Source organism: Sturnira hondurensis, unplaced genomic scaffold (assembly GCF_014824575.4).
Source record: "Sturnira hondurensis isolate 20B ecotype Veracruz unplaced genomic scaffold, ASM1482457v3 Scaffold0019996, whole genome shotgun sequence".
Lineage (NCBI taxonomy): Eukaryota > Metazoa > Chordata > Mammalia > Chiroptera > Phyllostomidae > Sturnira > Sturnira hondurensis.
The window spans coordinates 428,054-445,479 of NW_028092627.1; the positions used below are offsets into that span (position 1 = coordinate 428,054).

The window sequence follows — 17,426 nt, forward strand, 5'->3', positions numbered from 1 at the left end:
GGAGGTCTGGAGCCTGGGTGAAGAAAGCCAGTGCCAGAAGTGTGGAATTGAAGAAGCAGGGAGCAGGGAATATATGTTGCAAAATCTCTCTCATCCTGCCCTCAGATCTTTGATGCTTCTTACTGGCCAAGTCAGAGGTGAGGAAGCTCAGCAGAAAAGGATGGAGAATGAATGGAGTAGGGAAGGGGGTCTTGGGAACAATCAGCACAACTGTTACCTGGCTAGAGTCAATAGCTGATATCTGGGAATAAACCCTAGATGTTTTATTATTTCTCAAAGTCAAATGGCATTTTATGGTAATATCAAGTGATGGCAGAGAGATGGTTAATTTTGTGTTTTAGCTTGGCTATAGTACCTAGTTATTTGGTATACTACTAGTCTAGATACACTAGGCTGTGAAGGTATTTTATAGAAGTGATTAACATCTACAATCAGTTGACTCTAAGATTATCCTAGACAGTTAGAGTGAGACTCATCCAATCAAATGAAGGTCTTATAAAAAGTTTTGAAAGAGAAGGAATTCTGCCTCAAGACTGTAACAGAAATCCTGTCTGAACTTACAGCTCCTGGTCGGCTCTACAGATTTCAATAAAATGGAATTGATTGATTCCATTCAGTCTGGAATTGATTTCAATAAAATCAATTTTTGCCTAAGCTGCCAGCCTGTGAAGATTTTGGATTTTCCAGACTCCACAATAACATGAACTAATTCCTTGAAAATTTGCCCCCGCCTCTCCCTCTCATTTCTCTGGAGAACCCCTACTTATATGGCAGGAATGTGGGGAAACAAGGCCTTTCATACTGCTAGTGAGACTGTAAATTGAGGCAGCCCCATTTGGAGGGCAATTTGATGGTATCTACCAAACACTATTTTAGTTCACCATTTTTACTATTTCTCTACAGCATGGCTTATAAGAGCAAGTCATAGTAAACAATTCAAATGTCCATCAGTAGCCAAAATGGCAAATAATCGGAGGTGGAATACCAGGCAGTAATTACATGCAGAATGTCAGTGTCAGGGAAGACATTAGAGGTGATCTAGTGAGGCCCTTTCTTGATGGATAAGGGAACTGGGGGCTTGTACAGGGGTGACCCACCCAGGTTAGAGATTTGGGACTAAGCTGGCACCACCATTTATCACATGCATCATATGCATTGTTAACATCAAGCTTCACTTCTTGAGAGTAGTCCTTGCCTTGCTTTTTACCAGACTCCTTGGCAACTCTACCTCCCACCCAGGTCCTGTGAAGACCCTGGGCAGATGTACCCCAAGTGTGGGACTCCACAGTTCTCCCATCTAAGATTTCCACTGGCTTATAAGACTGCAGGAAGAGGAGCCTGAAGAAAACCCATGGAAAGCACAGTAAAGCTGCATCCAGGCTGCATGATCCTGTCAGGGGATGAGTGGCACCACTTTTACCTCTTCTGGCTCGAAGAGGTGCTGGGAGATCTGTGCTCTTGGTCTCTCATCCAAGATTCTCGCTTAACTTGGCAAAGGGGACTCAGTCAGGAGCCTGTTCCTTCCTTCCCCTAGTCCCAGGGAATATTTGGGCACCCCCTCTTCCAAGTACTCAGCAATTGCTACCATAGGACTGGCCCCAGCTCCACACCTCACACTGCTCACTGTCCACCCTCCTCCCTCTGGTAGATACACTGTGCTGAGGTTCTGGCTGGCCAATCTGATAAACCCACTTGAGTTAGGTGTGCATGGAGTCCTAGCTCTGCTGTTACTAGCTGTCTGACCTTGGGCAAGGTACAATTTTATCGGTGGGCTGTTGGGAAGTGCCCTGCCTGTTTCAGAAGCTGTAACCCTGCCATGGCTAAGGCTGCGTGAGTGACCTTGGGACCACAAGCCATTAAGGAGATAAAGCTTATCTCCCTGGCAGGGGCACCACCTCTGCCCCTTTTACTTCACCCTGCCTGGTCCCCAATGCATGATTGGTTAGCCAATGATGGGTAAGATTCCTCAAGGGAGGGATGACCTAAGACAGGCACAATCACAGGGGGCTCCAGGGGAGGACTTGGGGGGCCATGGCAAAAGTGAGTGATGGACCCTCACTCTTGGCCTTGACATAGCCTAAATCCTCATTCTGTCTGCAAGAAGTCTCCTAATCTCTTGGCTGCCTTACTTCCCCTGCCTGATTTAAGCCTGAAACAATGACAGAGGTGGTGCAGCCCTGTGCTGGAAAGGGTGGGCTCCCTGGGTGATTAAGCCTAAGAGAGAATACATAAAATCTCATGAAAGCTGCTTTGCTAAGAATGCTCTCAATTTTCTGATAAGGATCCAAGCAGAATATGAATTTGTTTCCCAAAGTTTTAGAGCCCTTTAGCTAACAGACCGACTCAGAATAAGCCCTCATAGTTCTTTGTATGTTATCTGTTGTTTGATCCTTACTGCCTGACAATGATTGATGAGCTCTACCTGTATTTCTGTGCAAACTGAATCCAGTAAAAGCTCATTGAGGAAAAGGGTCTTGGCCCTTATCCTTTAAGAGATCGGCCACCTTTCCTCCCTAAGCAGATCATGTCTTGGTAGACTTATTCTCATCCATGGAGGCCGGGGAGGGGGCGGCCTGTGGGTGGAGCTCCCCCTACAGTGAGCCACATTCCTAAAATGGCACAGAATCACAAGGAGCCAACTGAGCTAATTTACATGAAGGCACTTTGTAAAACCTAAGTGCCAGAGAAATGAGGACCCATTGTAGGTAGATTACCTCTCTTGGTTGTTTTCACATACAAAGGCTTCCAAAGGAAAGTGAAGCATTATCTCAGTGTTTCTGAAATAACTGACCACCTACATCTATTTAACAAGCTTCCGAGGGATTCTGATGCACCCTGAAACTTGTCAGCTAAGTGACTGTAATGGTGGAATTGGAGGCACCATGACAGCACAGGGTTAGAGGTTAGGTTTGTTTGGAATGATGGCAGGTGTACACTTTGCCTGTGTGTAGGATCAGCATCAACTCTTAGGAAATCTTAATTCTCATCCCCATGTCCTGAGAACACAGGCAGAGTGGTGTCCAAAAGCCCCCTTACTTCTGGGGACAGGCAAACTTAGAAGTGCTAGTCCCTCCAAAGGAAGATCAGAAAAACACTCTAAGTCTTAAAAATATTACTTTTCACAAAAGTATTGTTTTTGGCTATTTGAGTAGGGAAGGTAGATGATGTGGGGACCCCACCCCCAGCAATAAAGGCAGACACATAGGGTAGTACATGCCTTCTCCAAGTATTCACCTCCCTTACCTGAAGGGGTTAGGGCTTAGAGCTGAGGCCCCATATTATGCAGAAGGGCAAGGAGGAAAAGGCCTGGAGAGGAATGCCTCCCTTCCCTGCCCCCCTCAATGCCCCCTACATGGTTGAAGTTGGTCCTTGTCTACCCACTGACCCCTAACTTTGACCATGGCCAAGCAAGCCTGGCTCACCACAACCCTCCAACCTGCACAGGTTCAAGGGGCAGAAGCAGCCTGTTCTGAAGGTTCTGGGAAGCAGAGTAAGGGGGACTGCCCTGTAAGCCTCTCCAAGGCCTCTGAGTAAGTATCTGATTCTCCCAGTCCCCTTTTCTAAGGAGCTGGGTGCTTTGTGGGACCCCTGGGACTTTCCCAGACCCTGAAACATAGTTCCCTCCACTTTACCAAATTCTTACCATCTTCAGCCTCAAACCATGTGTCCTCTCATCCAGGAAACTTTCTGCAATAAATTCAGCTTGCACATCCCCTCTTCTTAGAAGTCCTCCAGTATTTGGCCCAGCACTTCATGTTACAGCCTCCTTATACTGAAAGATATTCTGGAAGTGTAGAGGCCTTCAAGACATCTGGCTTAGTTGTCTCAGGTATATAGATGAGGAAATGTCTGCTCTTTTCACTAATAGTAACAATATAACAACAGCTAACACAGTGAACACTATGTGTTCGGCACTTGAAATGTATGAATTTATTTAAGTCTCACAATTAAGCTCATTTTATAGCTGAGAGAGCTGAGGTAGAGAGGTAAAGTAATGTGACCCAAGACTGCACAGCAAATAATAAGCAAGGCCAGGATTTGAACTGTGGAAGTCTAGTTCCAAAGTTTCCATCTTAACTCATGCGGTCTTAATATATCTTATGCTGCCTGCTACTGTCTGGCTTGCTCATCTTCTCTTCTCTGCGTATGTCTCTTCTTCTTCAGTGCAGAAGGTTTGTCTTATCATTCCCTAGTAACATCCCCCCACCCACAACCCCTCCCCACCACATAGGGGCTGAGCATACAGTAGGTACTTTAGAAAGTGTCCGAAGATTAGTCATTGATAGAATGCAGAACACTTCTGACACCAGGTGGCAGCATTGCATTGGCCAAAAGTCAGTCAAGTAAGAATTGAAACTTTTATTTCTGGTAGAAATGATAAATACTTTGCATTAAAAATCTGGAATTCAAGTTTTCCTCATACTTCAAGCTCCCTACCTGACCCAGAACCCTACAAACATATTTCTGTTTAGAAGGGGAAAGGTGGTGCCTGCTCTCATAGCTAAGTCTGGGTCTAGGGAAAGGCACAGGGGGTCTGTCTCAGAGGTGGGAGGTTCCCACCTGCCCCAGAGGAGCCTAGGAGGCCAGTGATGAGTAAAATTCATTGTGATCTGGTGTAGGGGCTGAAGCATCAGTCCCAACAGCCCCCTCTCTGGGGCGATAATGCCCTCCTTCTTGGGTAGTTGAAAGTACAGAGTGGCCAGTTCTTCCTGATGGTTAGGGAGGGGTTTTATGTGCGGAGGTGGGTACAACAGGCAAAGACACCTTTTGGGGTCTAAATCTTTAAAGAGTTAAGTAAGAGAATCACAGGCCATGATATTTTGGTTGCTTGAAAAGGGGGGATGAAGGAGGCAAGGAGGGGTACAGTATAGAGAACCACCTTTTCTTCCCTGTCCTCAAGAAAGGCACACAGTGGGAGTGGGAGCTGCCATACCACATCCCATTTCACAGTTATGAGTGATTGGGGCTGGAGGCTCTGGGATTAGGGGAGGGAAGAAAGGGGGAAGAGGAAGAGGAAGAGAAGAAAAGGAAAAGGGGAAGGGGAAGAGCAGGGGAAAGGATAGGCAGGGAGGGGAGGGAGGGAAATAAGGCCTCTCTGGGGTTGGGAGAAGGAGTGGTGAGCCTTCACCCCAGCCTGGCTAGGGATCTTCATCCCAGGGACACAGCTGCCTCTGGGGCATGTAGAAGTTGAAGCTGTAGCTCTTCTGGCAGCTGCGGATGCCACATTTGTAAGGTGCCAGCCGATCCCGGCTATGGCAATACTTGAGCATGCAGGGGTACCAGGCCAGGCTCAGGCTATAGTGACAGACACAGGGCATCCCTTGGTCCCCCACCTGCCCGCAGTGAGGTAGCAAAGCCTGCTCTGTCTCCTTGTGCAGAATCTTGAAGATGGAGCTGTCCACACCTAAGGGAGAGAGGCAAAGGTCAAGACAGGAGAAAGCGGGTATCCCCTAGCAAGGGGCCAGGGCCAATCCATGCATGGACCTTTTAGGTATCCCATCACCCCAATGAGCTAAATAGTCTTATTCCCCTGTCACAGATGAGAAAAACAGTCCTCAGAAGTTTAACAATCTGTCAGACAATAAGTAGTAGAGTTAGGACTGGAATACAGGTCTGTCTGACTTCAAGGCCTTAACTTAGTCATGCTGCCACCCTACATTCAAAAACACCACTATACTGGATTGTGATGGAATAAAGGAGAGGGGAAAATAAGTAGGAAATTAAGACAAGCTTCTTAAAGGAAATGATATCTGAGTAGGACTGGGCAGGAAAAGGCCAGCACAAACACACTGGGAACTCAGGATGGTCAGGGCAAGGGACAGATAGGAATGTGCACTTGAAGGGTGCTGGGGAGACAACAGGAACCTGAGCCTTGGCTCAGCTCAGTGGCCACAGGGAACCAGTCTCTGGGGGACAGTGTCAGGCTTGTAGCTCAGTCTGGGGTGCAACCACTGGGCGGGGGTGTAGGTGGTGGGGGTGGTAGAGGTGGTGGTGGTGGTGGTGTGTGTGTGTGTGTGTAAGGCTTGAGAGCTCTTTCAGGCATCTCTAAATCTTAGAGCTGTCCTGGAAGGGGCAGACATTTCTCTAGTGTGCAGCCAGCTGAGCAGAGGGACCAGGAACCTGGAATTGGAATGGTGACATTTCCTTGTCCCCCCTATATAGAGGACCTGAGGACAGCCCTAGGAAAAGTACCAGGAGATTACCCAGCAGTGAGGTCACACAGGCCAGAAAGGCAAAGATCATGCAAAGATAGGAGGCTCGGAGATCTTGGGATAAAGATGCTGCCACCAGAGAAGGAGAGGAGAAAGAAAGGAGAGGAATGGATTTCTAAGAGGTGGTGGTCAAGGCAAACATGTGGGAATGGGAGTCCTTGGGCCCCACCCAGACCCTGGTGCCTGTGTCCCCTCACACAACAGAAGGTTCTCTCTGTGTTCCCATTAAAGTCAGGAATGAGGTGGGATTTGCCTGGGAATCTCCCTCCACAGGAACCAGCAGAGCCATAGTTCTGTGTGTCCCTACCTGGAATGGGTCCCTTTCATCTGGCTGACTCCTCTCACTGAAGAGCCACACAGATGTCCCTTCCCTAATTAATCCTAGCCTGGTTTAGAGGTCCCTTCCCTGAACCCTACATCTCATCATTGCATTCTATCATATTTGGTATGATACAGCAGTGGACAGCACCCAGCTGACCTTGCTCCAACCAGAACTTGACATCCTGCTGGCGGGTGTAGATGGCGTCCACTGCCTCTGCACACACATTGTGGAGATGGGGACTCAGCAGAGCCCCCTGACTGAAGTTTACAGCAATATCCAAGTGCAGGTGTTCGAGGCCCCGCACCTCTTCAGCCTGACGCACTGCCCGTGGATTTTTCTGTGGGGAGGAGAAGAGCCACTCCCACCAGGTCTCAGAAGGCTTCCTGCCCATTTACCCTTGATAACTGAGAGTCAGACAAGCCCAGGCTGGTTGTGTTTAGACTCGGGGCCATCTGCAAGGTGGCAGTCAATCAAAGGGCACCCAGCTCCCACTCCAACTGGCAGAGAAGCTGATACCCAGAGCACAGTCGAGCCTTTTCAGGTGGCTGTCTGTGGTGCCCCCATGAAGAGTTCAATCATGCTGCTAGGGTGGCTATTGGAGGTGGGCTGACCAGGCCTGCTGTCCCAGGGTAATTGACCTCTGGGGTTCCATACTTCCCAACATTCAGAAAATTGAGTATTTCTAGGAAGGGCAGGTACAAGGAGAAGGGCCTATGGCAGGCAGAGGCTTTGAAGGTGAGGTAATTTGTCCAATGTTACCCAGATAATGAGGGTGGCACTGGATCGGAAGGCAGATCCAACTTCAGAGTCTAAGCCCCTAGTCTCTATCATAAATGGGAAGGAGCTAACATTAGGAACTGGAGGAATATGGAAGTATGGGGGTTCAGTGCAAATTAAAGATCTGGGGCTGTGAGGTCAGGTTTAGCTGGAACAAAGTCAGGGGGTTCAGGACTGTAAAGTGAGAGTAAGGTACCAGGTATGAGAGCTCAGGTCACATGCTGGGTGGGACATAGAGGTTGGGGTGGTGTGCAGGCTTGGAGCCTTGCTGGCTGCAGTGGTGAGAGCTCTGGGGCAGAAGCTGGGAGAGGGCAGGCCCAAGGAAGGCACTCACCTGTCGAAGCTTGGCCATGGCCTCACTGGGGATGATCTCATTGTGGTGCAGTCGGGTGACAAAGCAGAGGGCCTGGAACTGACTCTGACCCTTCTCCAGCTCCCCCAAGATCAGGGCCCGGAAGATCTTCACATACTGATGGAAAAGGACAGAAGGACAGAGACCAGGTGGATGTGGGTGGGGCTTCCCTGCCAGCCCACCCAGTGCTCAGCTCAGGCCCTGGAGAGGACAAGTGCTTGGATACTGCCCTGCAAAAGACTGCTCTCTTTTTGGTCTAGGATTTTTAATCTTTCCCACTTAAACCAGTGACTTAAAAGAACACAGCCCAGATGTTTTAAGCCTCCTGGAAATTTCAAAGTGAACTTCTAGAAAGCTTTCCAAAACAGAACTGTTTCAAAGTACAGAACTTCACCTTGAAGGGAACAGCACTGTTTTAGTACCATGTTTGCTCGTAGCCGATACTTCCCCCAGGAAGCACCAATGTGTCACTCTAATCAGGATGGGTCAGGACCCCTACAACCACAGGACCCAGGCCTCATGCAGGAAGAGGTTGTACTTTTTACAAGTGCAGATTTTAGAGTTTCTTTTGCTGACATTCTTATTCAGGTTTGGGAAAATGCCTAGCTTTTAGTGCTCCTCAAAATTCCCTCCAGACTTCTGATCAGCCAAGCCACTCAGGTAAAGGTGGTGGGGGCAGGACAGGGTTAGGAATAGATGCCAGCAAAAGCTGCCTTCAGCTGTTGCTGTCTTCTGGAGTGAGGAAACTGGAATGGCTCACCTTTCCCTCTCCTCTCTCCTTCCCATTTCCTGATGGGGTTACTAAGGGCATTACCAGGAGGCCAAGGGCTCCTTCCTTTTACTGACTTACTGCACAAATGGGAAAGGCTGGAGTGGGGCCATGGGATGGGCTCTCCTTCCCGACTGACTCCCAGAACCCTGTGCTCTGACCCACCTGCACCTGAGATGCCTCCCTGTTCTCACCCATCTCTGTGTCTTGCCTGACTGTTCTCAGTGAAAAGTTACCAGGTCCTGGTCAGAAGTAATTTAATCTGTCAAGGTCCTCCTGCCTAGGAGATACCCTGGTGACAATGATGGTTCTCTTCTAGGAACACCAATGGCCCTGCACTGGCACTGAGAGTGTAAGGCCCAGTGTAGCTCACCTGTCAATGTACGTGCCCTGGCCTCAATCACTAAGCCTCCATTCAGTGCATGCTCATGGTACACCTGCTAGAGTGTAAGTGCTCTAAGAGCAGGGTATAAGATCCCTCTTGGGTTCCTATACGGGCAGTGAGGGGTACATGACTCCACACCAACTCTGCAATGTATTACCTGGCACCCAGGAATATCTCTCAGCTTCTCTAAGCCTCATTTGTAAAATGGAAATGAGAATACGTTTACCTGACAGGGTTGTGGTAAGGACTAAATAAGTTAGTGTGGAGGGCACAGAAGAATGCCCACCCAGAGTAAGTGCTCAGAAAGTACCAGCACTTACTGGTGGTGGTGATTATCATCAGTGCAAATGATCAGCACATGTCACAGGCGATCTGAACAAATGACTGCTATCATTTCATAAATCCTTATGTACTTCTGAAGCCCTTTGACTTTACAAGGATGTTTCTCTTAACTTTCTTTTACTGTGAATGCTCTCTGGAACAATGAGGTGGGGGAGTGTATAGGGAGACTTTCCACCAATATTGTAGAAAGCAAAACAGGCTCAGCTGGTGAGAAAGGTTCTATTAGGTTCCTTACTATCCCAGACTTGTGGGAAAAGTGAATCAGAGCTTGAGTTCATCCTAGCTTCTGCTCAACAGAAAATCTGTTCTTGGGCCACATATCTGGAATCTCCTTGCCCCACCAGTCTGGCATCTGATCTTCCACTCCCTTGGGGAGAAACTGAAGCTGTACACATAAGTATTTTTCACTCCAAGCTCAATTCCTGTCCAGTGAGACTTGATACCAGATTTCTATTCCTAGTGTATTTTCAGCAATAACCCTTTAAGAGAACCCCATCTGGAATATTCATGGCCCTTTTAAAAAATTATTTATTTGTTTTTAGAGAGAGGGGAAGGAAAGGAGAAAGAGAGGGAGAGACACATCGATGTGTGGTTGCCTCTCATGAGCCCCCTACTGGGAACCTGGCCTACAACCCAGGAGTGTTCCCTGACTGGAAATCGAACTGGCAACCCTTTGGTTTGCAGGCTAGCACTAAGTCAACTGAGCTACACCAGCCAGAGCTTCACAATCCTTTAAAAGAACCCTGTCTGGAATATTCATAGCATCTTCTCCAATCCATCTCCTGCCCATACCCTGTGGTTTGAGAGGTGCTGGGTGGTCCCATTGCTCAGGGACATCACCTGCCTGCCATTAACAGAAAAGCATTTATTTAAATTCTTAGGCCAGAATAGAGGATGAAAGAAATCTGAGTTACCCCCCTGCATCTATATTAAATAAAAATATCATCAACAACCACAAAATGCTACCAAAATGGGAACACAAATGGGTGTGAAGAGAGGGAACAAGGATTTCTCATTGAAAAAGGATATTTCCTCTGTTTCTCTCATTTATTTGTGTAGGACAAAGACTTATTGAAGTTTATAATTGGAAGAGACAAGTTATTGTTATTGTGAGTCAAAAAAAGGGTATATTGTCCTGTTTAAAATCTTTACAAGAGTGGGAACTATGATTTCTGCCAAGTTTAGAATGAGTAACTTGCTCAGGGTTATGGGACTAAGAGAAATATATCCAGAGTTTTAATACAGCAATCAGACTCCAAAGTCTGGGCTCTCTTCACCAACCACAATGCATAACTGCCTACTAGATCAATTTGTCATATTTCCTTGATGCCTAGCTAAAGAAACTGAAACACAGGCCCAGAGAGGCAGTGTTAATCTGCCCTTGGCCATGCAACTGGCAAGCAACAAAGCCAGAATAAGGTCCCCCTTCCGGTTGTGCCTGTCCATCCTGCGGTGGTCTGTGAGTCCTCTGTATACCTGCCTACAGAGTACAGCAGCTCCCACTCATGGTTCTAAGTGATTAACAAACAACAGCATCTGACACAAATACTGGAGTAAGATGAGGAAGGACACCCTTCTAACATGCCTGTCTGCCTGTCCTTTAGCCTCTTTAAACCCTGATTTTTCCAGTTTTCTTAGTCCTATTTTTCCAGAAAACCGTATTTTACTTGCTGGTCCCTAGGAGGGAATGGGCAGCCCTAGTTTCTGAATCTCTTCAGCTCCACCAATGTGACCAGTGCCCCTCCTACCTTCTACTCCCTACACCTCAGAGTCAGTACTAAGGTTCCAGGGGTCCCTTTTCTTACAACACAAGGGAAGGGCAGGGGAAGGGCTTGCCTGCTTCAGAGAACATCTGGCTGAATGGAAGCCTGGCTTCCAGACTTCCTCTTCACTAGAGAGTGCTCTAGGATGGCTCATCCAGATGTGGCCTAGCATCCTAGACGGATGGCATAACTGAGAAAAAGCCCATGCCACAGGGCTAGAGGTACGGTCCTCAAACCCAGGACTAAGGCTACAGCTCCCAAGACGGGAGATTTCTGTACATCTCTTCTCCCCCTGAGCTCCTAGAACCTGCAGCTCAGCAGGTACAGACCACTAGGAATAAATGTATATACTACAGTACCAGGGATGAAATCTGGGCTATGCAGAGGGTGTGGCAAGTGTGCCATGGAGAGAGAGAGCGCGCGTGCAAGTGAGCCTCTGCTAAAGTGTGCTGTGATTCAGTATGTTCTAGGAGAGCACAGTAGATAGGAATAGAGGCTCTGGAGGCAGTACTACCTGTGTTCAAATGCTGTTTTTGCTGACACTAGCTTCGTAACTTTGGGGGATTTACTTAATCTCTCTACACCTTAGTTTCCTCATCTATAAAATGACTAAAACTAGTAGTACCTTCCTCAAGGGATTATTATGAAGAAAAAAATGAGTGAAAGGTTTCAGAACATAGTGGGCTGACCTCTTTAAGTTTATTTTTTATATTGTTACAACGACTGGCTCTGTTTCAGCTGTGATCTGTTCCAGACCTGCAGAGGCAGAAGTAAAAATTTTTCTCTTAGAGATGCACCTGAGACCCAGAGAGGTCAAGTGACTGCTCTGAAGCTTGAAAGTAGTCAGCAAATCAGTGGGAGAGCATTGATTAGCATTACCTGGACTATGTCCTTCAGAGCCACCAGGCTGAACAGGGGGGTGGGCAAGACTACCTGTCTTCAAGAGGCTCATGTGAGATTGAATTCCTACAACCAGTTAGTGCATTATGATAAGCCCCAGGGTTAGTTTTATGCTAAGTGCTATGTGGCAAAGGATACATGGAGGAATGTGTTTTTTTTTTAATGAAAACAAAAAAGTAGGGGAGGAAGGGAAGACTTCCCAGGAAAACGTCAGTGGTCCTTGACAGTCAAAGGAGGGTGGGCCTTCTAGCCAAGAGAGAGGCAATTACAGAAGACAGGAAGGTCTGAGGGTCTCACTGCCTCAACCCAAAGCATCTCTCCATTCTACTGTCATCAGATCTGTCTAAAGCACTTGAAAGGCTCATTTTGTCTCTCTATAAAGTATACCCCCCAGAGGCTGGCATCTGGGTCTCTGTAGACAGCTTCTCTTATGCTCCCTGATCACTGAACCAAAAAACTGGCAGTTCCCAGAATGAGCAATGCCATGTACCTTTCCATGAGCTGATTCCTCTGCCAGAGATGGCCTATCCCCATCTGTATATCATCTGCTTTCCCCATTCATAGGTCGGCCACAGATCCATAATCTTTGACACATGCTGTTTCTCCAACAATCTTTCACAAGCAGTTGTTCCCAATATCTCACCAGTATCAACTAGGCTCCCCAATGCCTTCTCCTGCCCCAGGCTCACACTGTACCTCAGTTGCTCGTTCCCATTCCCTCACATAGATGCTCATATTTTCTCCCTTATGGAGAAAATACAATCCCTCCATGGAGCCTTCATCTCACCTATTTCTCTGAGTCATATGCAACAACTCTCACAGACCTTCTCCCACAGTCTCCCACACTGTTTCTCCCTCACTGAATTCCCCCAATCTCACACACACCCTTTCTTGCCAGTCTAACAACCTCCTCACACACGATGTCACATGCACCTTCCTTCAGTCAGTCATACACACCTTCGTATGTAGCATCTCTCTGACACTGCTTTACACACATCCTCTCATAGTGCATTATCTCAGCTCCAGCCCAGCAAATCTCCACTCCTCCTCTACCCTTTGTACCCTCCCATTCCTTGCTGCCTTGCCCACCACTAGCTCCTATCTTCCTTCTCATTCTCTAAGTGCCCTTCTCCAGAAAATCCATTCTGGGTAGGGTAGTGAGGCTCTCCTGTCTCAGACCTCATTGCTGACCCAGCCTTCCATCACTAGGGAACCAAAAACTAAAGGGGCCAGGGTGGCAGAACTGCCCTTCCTTCAATGCTCTTATCAGCCCACTGCTGTGCCACAGTTATTGTACAGCCTAAGCTGGTACACTGGAGGCCACCTCTGCAGTGTTCTCATGAAGCAGCTTGCCCCCGCCCCCCATTCCCAAATTCCTCCTTGCTCTTAAACTGATGGGAGTTTATCCTGCCATCTTGCCCACAATATTGCAGGCTATCCTTTCAGCCACACCGGAGTGCATGATTCTGAGGCCTGGGCTAAGCCAATTTAAATATTCATTCGTCTGTTCCTGGCTGGGGAACTGCTTTATGGCTAGAGAAGGGGTGAGCATAGCGAGCCAGCCAAGAATCAATGCCTTCCTAACTCCATGTTCACTGCCCTGTGGGAGACACAGGAACACCTTGGCTGCTCTGGCCAGTATCCAAGGGGGAATGCAGTCAACCCAAAGCTGGCCAAGCACATCCACAGGCTGATGCCCAGGGACTTAGGCTACTCCCACTATGAGATGCGTGTATACCCTCAGGGCTAGGCTGGGGGGAGAGGCTTGTTATAGGGCAGTGTCCCCTACCCTCTTCCACTACCCCCACCCCCAGTCTCTAGTGCTCTGTTCGCCAAATCCCAAAGGTCACCACTGTCCTGACTGCCACTGGAACAATGTGAACCTTTATGTGGATCATCTGTGCCCCAGTGTCCTCCTGACTCAGGGCTCCTAGGATGGGGATCATGGCTCCCTCTCACCCAGGTTCCCAGCCCCCAAACCTCCCTTCCTTCCTCTCCTTTTTGGAATCCCCAGTGGGGTAGCAACTTAAACATTTGCCAACTTAAAGGATGAAAGCTCTTAACAATACTTTAGTCCCTAGAGCAGAGAAAAGGAGCTAGAACAATCTGCTTAACAGGGCGAGGAAAGAGCAGGAAGGAAAGCCTTGCTCAGGACCTGGCTGGCACTGCTATTTTGCTTTTCACATGTCTGTACTGCTTCTGTTTTGCAGACACCTCTTACTCACTTTTCACAATAAGACTGCAACCATCATACTACTGGCCTTCTTGTGCTCCTGTCATGTCTGATCCTGGGGATCAGAGAGATCATGATTTGTCAAGTCACAGAGCCAGTAATGGGCAGGAAAATGTATGCAATGTACTCAGTAGTATCTGTGAAATCTGTAAAAATGTTCCCCACAGCTCTGTCCTTCCACCCCCACTCCCTAGAGGCCATGGAAGGAAGGAGAAAGGAAGAGTCTCAGGCACAAAGATGGTAAGTGGTCGATATTCACCAGGGGTGACAAGCTTGTGATGAAGGGACCCAGCCCAAGTTTGTACAGAGGAAAGTTACTCTGTGAATTTGTTCCTCTGCACCAAGGATTTTTTCAGCCTACTTCTTCCCTTTCTAATATTCAGGTTTCTTCAGCCTTCTGGAAGGAGCCTACTTAAATCCCACAATATACACAGGAAGCATCCCCCAATCCAGGATCATTAACTGCTGGATCTTGTCAAAGTCATTTCATACCTCTAAGCCTCAGTTTGCATATCTGCAAAATGGAGGCAGTGTCTGCCTCATAGTGCAGTGGTAAAGATCAAATGAGCCAGATGTGTGACAGCAACTAACAATGTGTGATATGTGTGACAACTTGATGAGGGAGATCCAGATACACACAATTCTTATCTCAAGGCTAGACCCTCTGTCTTCCTGCAGAATCAGAGTCTTTCTGAGTTTTTCCTACTCTTCCTTCACTTTCACTTCCACCACCACCACCACCACCTCTTGGCACTTTGGGAAACCTAGTGGGGAAGAACCCCACTTCTTCATTTCCCCACTTTCTCACTTGTTCCCAAGGGTCACTTTTCACTGCCTAATCCAGATCTTTTGCTAGGACTCCACATGGACATAGGCATTCAGAAGGGAAAGGGATGCTTGCCAAGCTCCAGGGAGCACATCTGAATCTTTGGGCAGGGCTACTGATCCCGATCTATGGAGGAATTCCTCAGAAATGGCAAAGGAACTGCACTTAGACCCAAGGGCCACATGGACATGAGCTGGGTCATTCCTCCCAGTGACTTCTCATAAACTCCTATGAGGAAATGCTCTGGACTCTAAAAAGGTTAGATCTCTCTTGAAAGCACCTGTGCTGTCCTATTTCCCAAGAAGCCATCCTATCCATCACATGCCTCTATGCCAAATCAAGGGGACCTATCATAGAGTAGGGGAGACTGAGCTCTAAAACCTTCTCCTGTCTGATGTCCATGTGATGTGATATCCCATGAGAAGAAACAGCTCAGGGCAGCAACGTGGCCACCTGCATTTGACATCTTCATTAACTATATCTCACAACTGCACAGCTTCCTAGGTTGTTCTCCAGACCAGGAGACCCCAAGGCAGGGACTGATGTTTTCTATACTATTCCTTCCTCTGGCTACCACTTATCCATCAGTGCCCAGGGCAGGCTCAAATTTCAATCTCCTTGTGTCCTTCAGAGTGACCATGAGCTAACTCATGCTACCATATGGCTCTCCTTATCTTGGCTCCAGCCAATGATCCTTACAATCCCCTCCTTCCACACTTTTGAAGTCTATGTCTCCTTCCCCCTCACTGCTATTGTATTAATCAACACAAAGCAGTTCCACATGACTTTCTCATATCTTTTAGCCCCACCCTCTGCATCCGGTCAGCACCCAGCCATGCCCGGAACATGACTCATCCCTTCCCCCAGCTTTTGAACACTGAGACTGAGAGATAAAGGAGAAAGAGAACTTGGACAGGAAAAACAGCCTGGGGGTGGGAGGCCCAAGAAGGCTATTATACAAAAAGCCAGATTAGGGACTAGAGATGGTGACATGCCTGCTATTAGATATACCCAGTGAGTATGTACATATGGGTATAAATACGTTTGCAGGATTTGGATTATAAAGAAGAGCACTGCCTACTGAAAGTGTATTATGAATTAGAGTTCTACAGTAAGAGCACGTAGAATCAGGCATAAAGTCTATATGCTGCTTAAACACATTGGAGCTATTGTTGGTAGAATGACAGGTTTCAAACAGGTGACTGAGTTTGGGTTTTACCTTCATTTCACAGTCTAACCTGGTTGCTCTTCCAAGTCCCCTCGCCTTTCCTGGAGCAGCTATGCCAGGGATTCCCAAACTTCACTGCCTTTTGGAATCACTGGGGCCTCTTTAAAAACTACTGCCTCCCAGGTCCCACCCTCAGACACACTGACTTAATTGGCATGAACAGCAGCCTAGGCAAGGGGATTTTCCAAAGCTCCCCAGTTGATTGTAACAGACAGCAAAGTTTGGGAGCCACTGAGCTATGCCATCATGTATTTTAGAGCAGTAGCTCAATCTGCCTGATGGTCAACAGTCTTTGGGCAAGACTTGCAGTAATGCACAACAGCCATTTGATAGCTCCAAGCTACTTGTGGAGTTTATAATCCTTGCCTAGACTCCAGGCTATACGTCCTACAGGAGACTGATTAGAGTTACAGCTTCATCAACTTCCCGTCCAGTGTGGCAGCGTGGGGAGAGCCAGACCCTATTGGAACTTTGCTCTTGGCAGATGCAAAAAGAGGGTGGGAGGGGGCATGGGGGAGCTGGGTTGGGTAAGTAAGATCAGCCAGACAGAAGGCTGCAATGCACCCAGCACAGAGGACTTAACGCTGCCCTGGGTAGACTGGCAGGACAAGGATGACTGCTACATGATCCACGAGGCTGGCTAGAAATTTGGAGTGTAATTAATTTTATGTGTCAACTAGACTGGATTAACAAAGTTGGCAAACATTCTTTCTGGGTGTTTCTGTGAGGCTGTTTCTAAAAGAGATTAGCATTTGAATCAGCAGAATTTGTAAAGACAGCCCTTACCAACATGAGTGGGCATCATCCAATCTAAATATTGAAGGTGTAAAAAGAACAAAAAGGTGGAGGAAAGGCAAATTGGCTCTGATTGAGCTGAGACATCCATCTTCTACTGCCCTGAGACATTGGTGCACCTAGTTTTCAGGCCTTTAACTCAGGCTAGAACTGTAGCAGTGGATTTCCAAGGTTTCCAACTAGCAGATGGCAGATAATGGGACTCCATAACTGTGGGAGCCAATCCCTCATAATAAATCTCTACTTTCCCATGAACCTGATTGTGCCTACCTCTCATGGGAGATGCACTAGCTCCACCATCCAAGCTCCCAGAGGCTCCACCTTCTAAACTCCTGTTGGCCCCACTCTGTTGGCAGAAGCCGAGACAGACTGAGTTGTGTGGCTTTGGGGCGGGGGCCACTCCTCCCACCTTCCCCAATCCTGACTGGCACCAACCCCTCATGGGAGATCCACAAGCCCCACCCTCCCAACTCCTGACAACCCCAGCCTACTAAGCTCAGGCTCCTAGAAGAATCTTGGACA

The 17,426-nt window shown here is 47.8% G+C and overlaps 1 protein-coding gene across 1 annotated transcript in view; it reads right to left on the reverse strand.

Annotated features, from left to right (window-relative positions):
• Positions 1–4,339: 4,339 nt before the first annotated feature.
• The window catches only part of OAF (out at first homolog), a 40,235-nt gene continuing 27,148 nt past the window's right edge, over positions 4,340–17,426 (reverse strand). The window contains exons 2-4 of the mRNA XM_037028535.1: positions 7,646–7,780; positions 6,691–6,871; positions 4,340–5,404 (exon numbers count right to left, since the gene is read on the reverse strand). Of these exons, the coding sequence (XP_036884430.1) occupies positions 5,139–5,404; positions 6,691–6,871; positions 7,646–7,780 (582 nt within the window). The 3' untranslated portion in view covers positions 4,340–5,138. The remainder of the gene's footprint in view (positions 5,405–6,690; positions 6,872–7,645; positions 7,781–17,426) is intronic.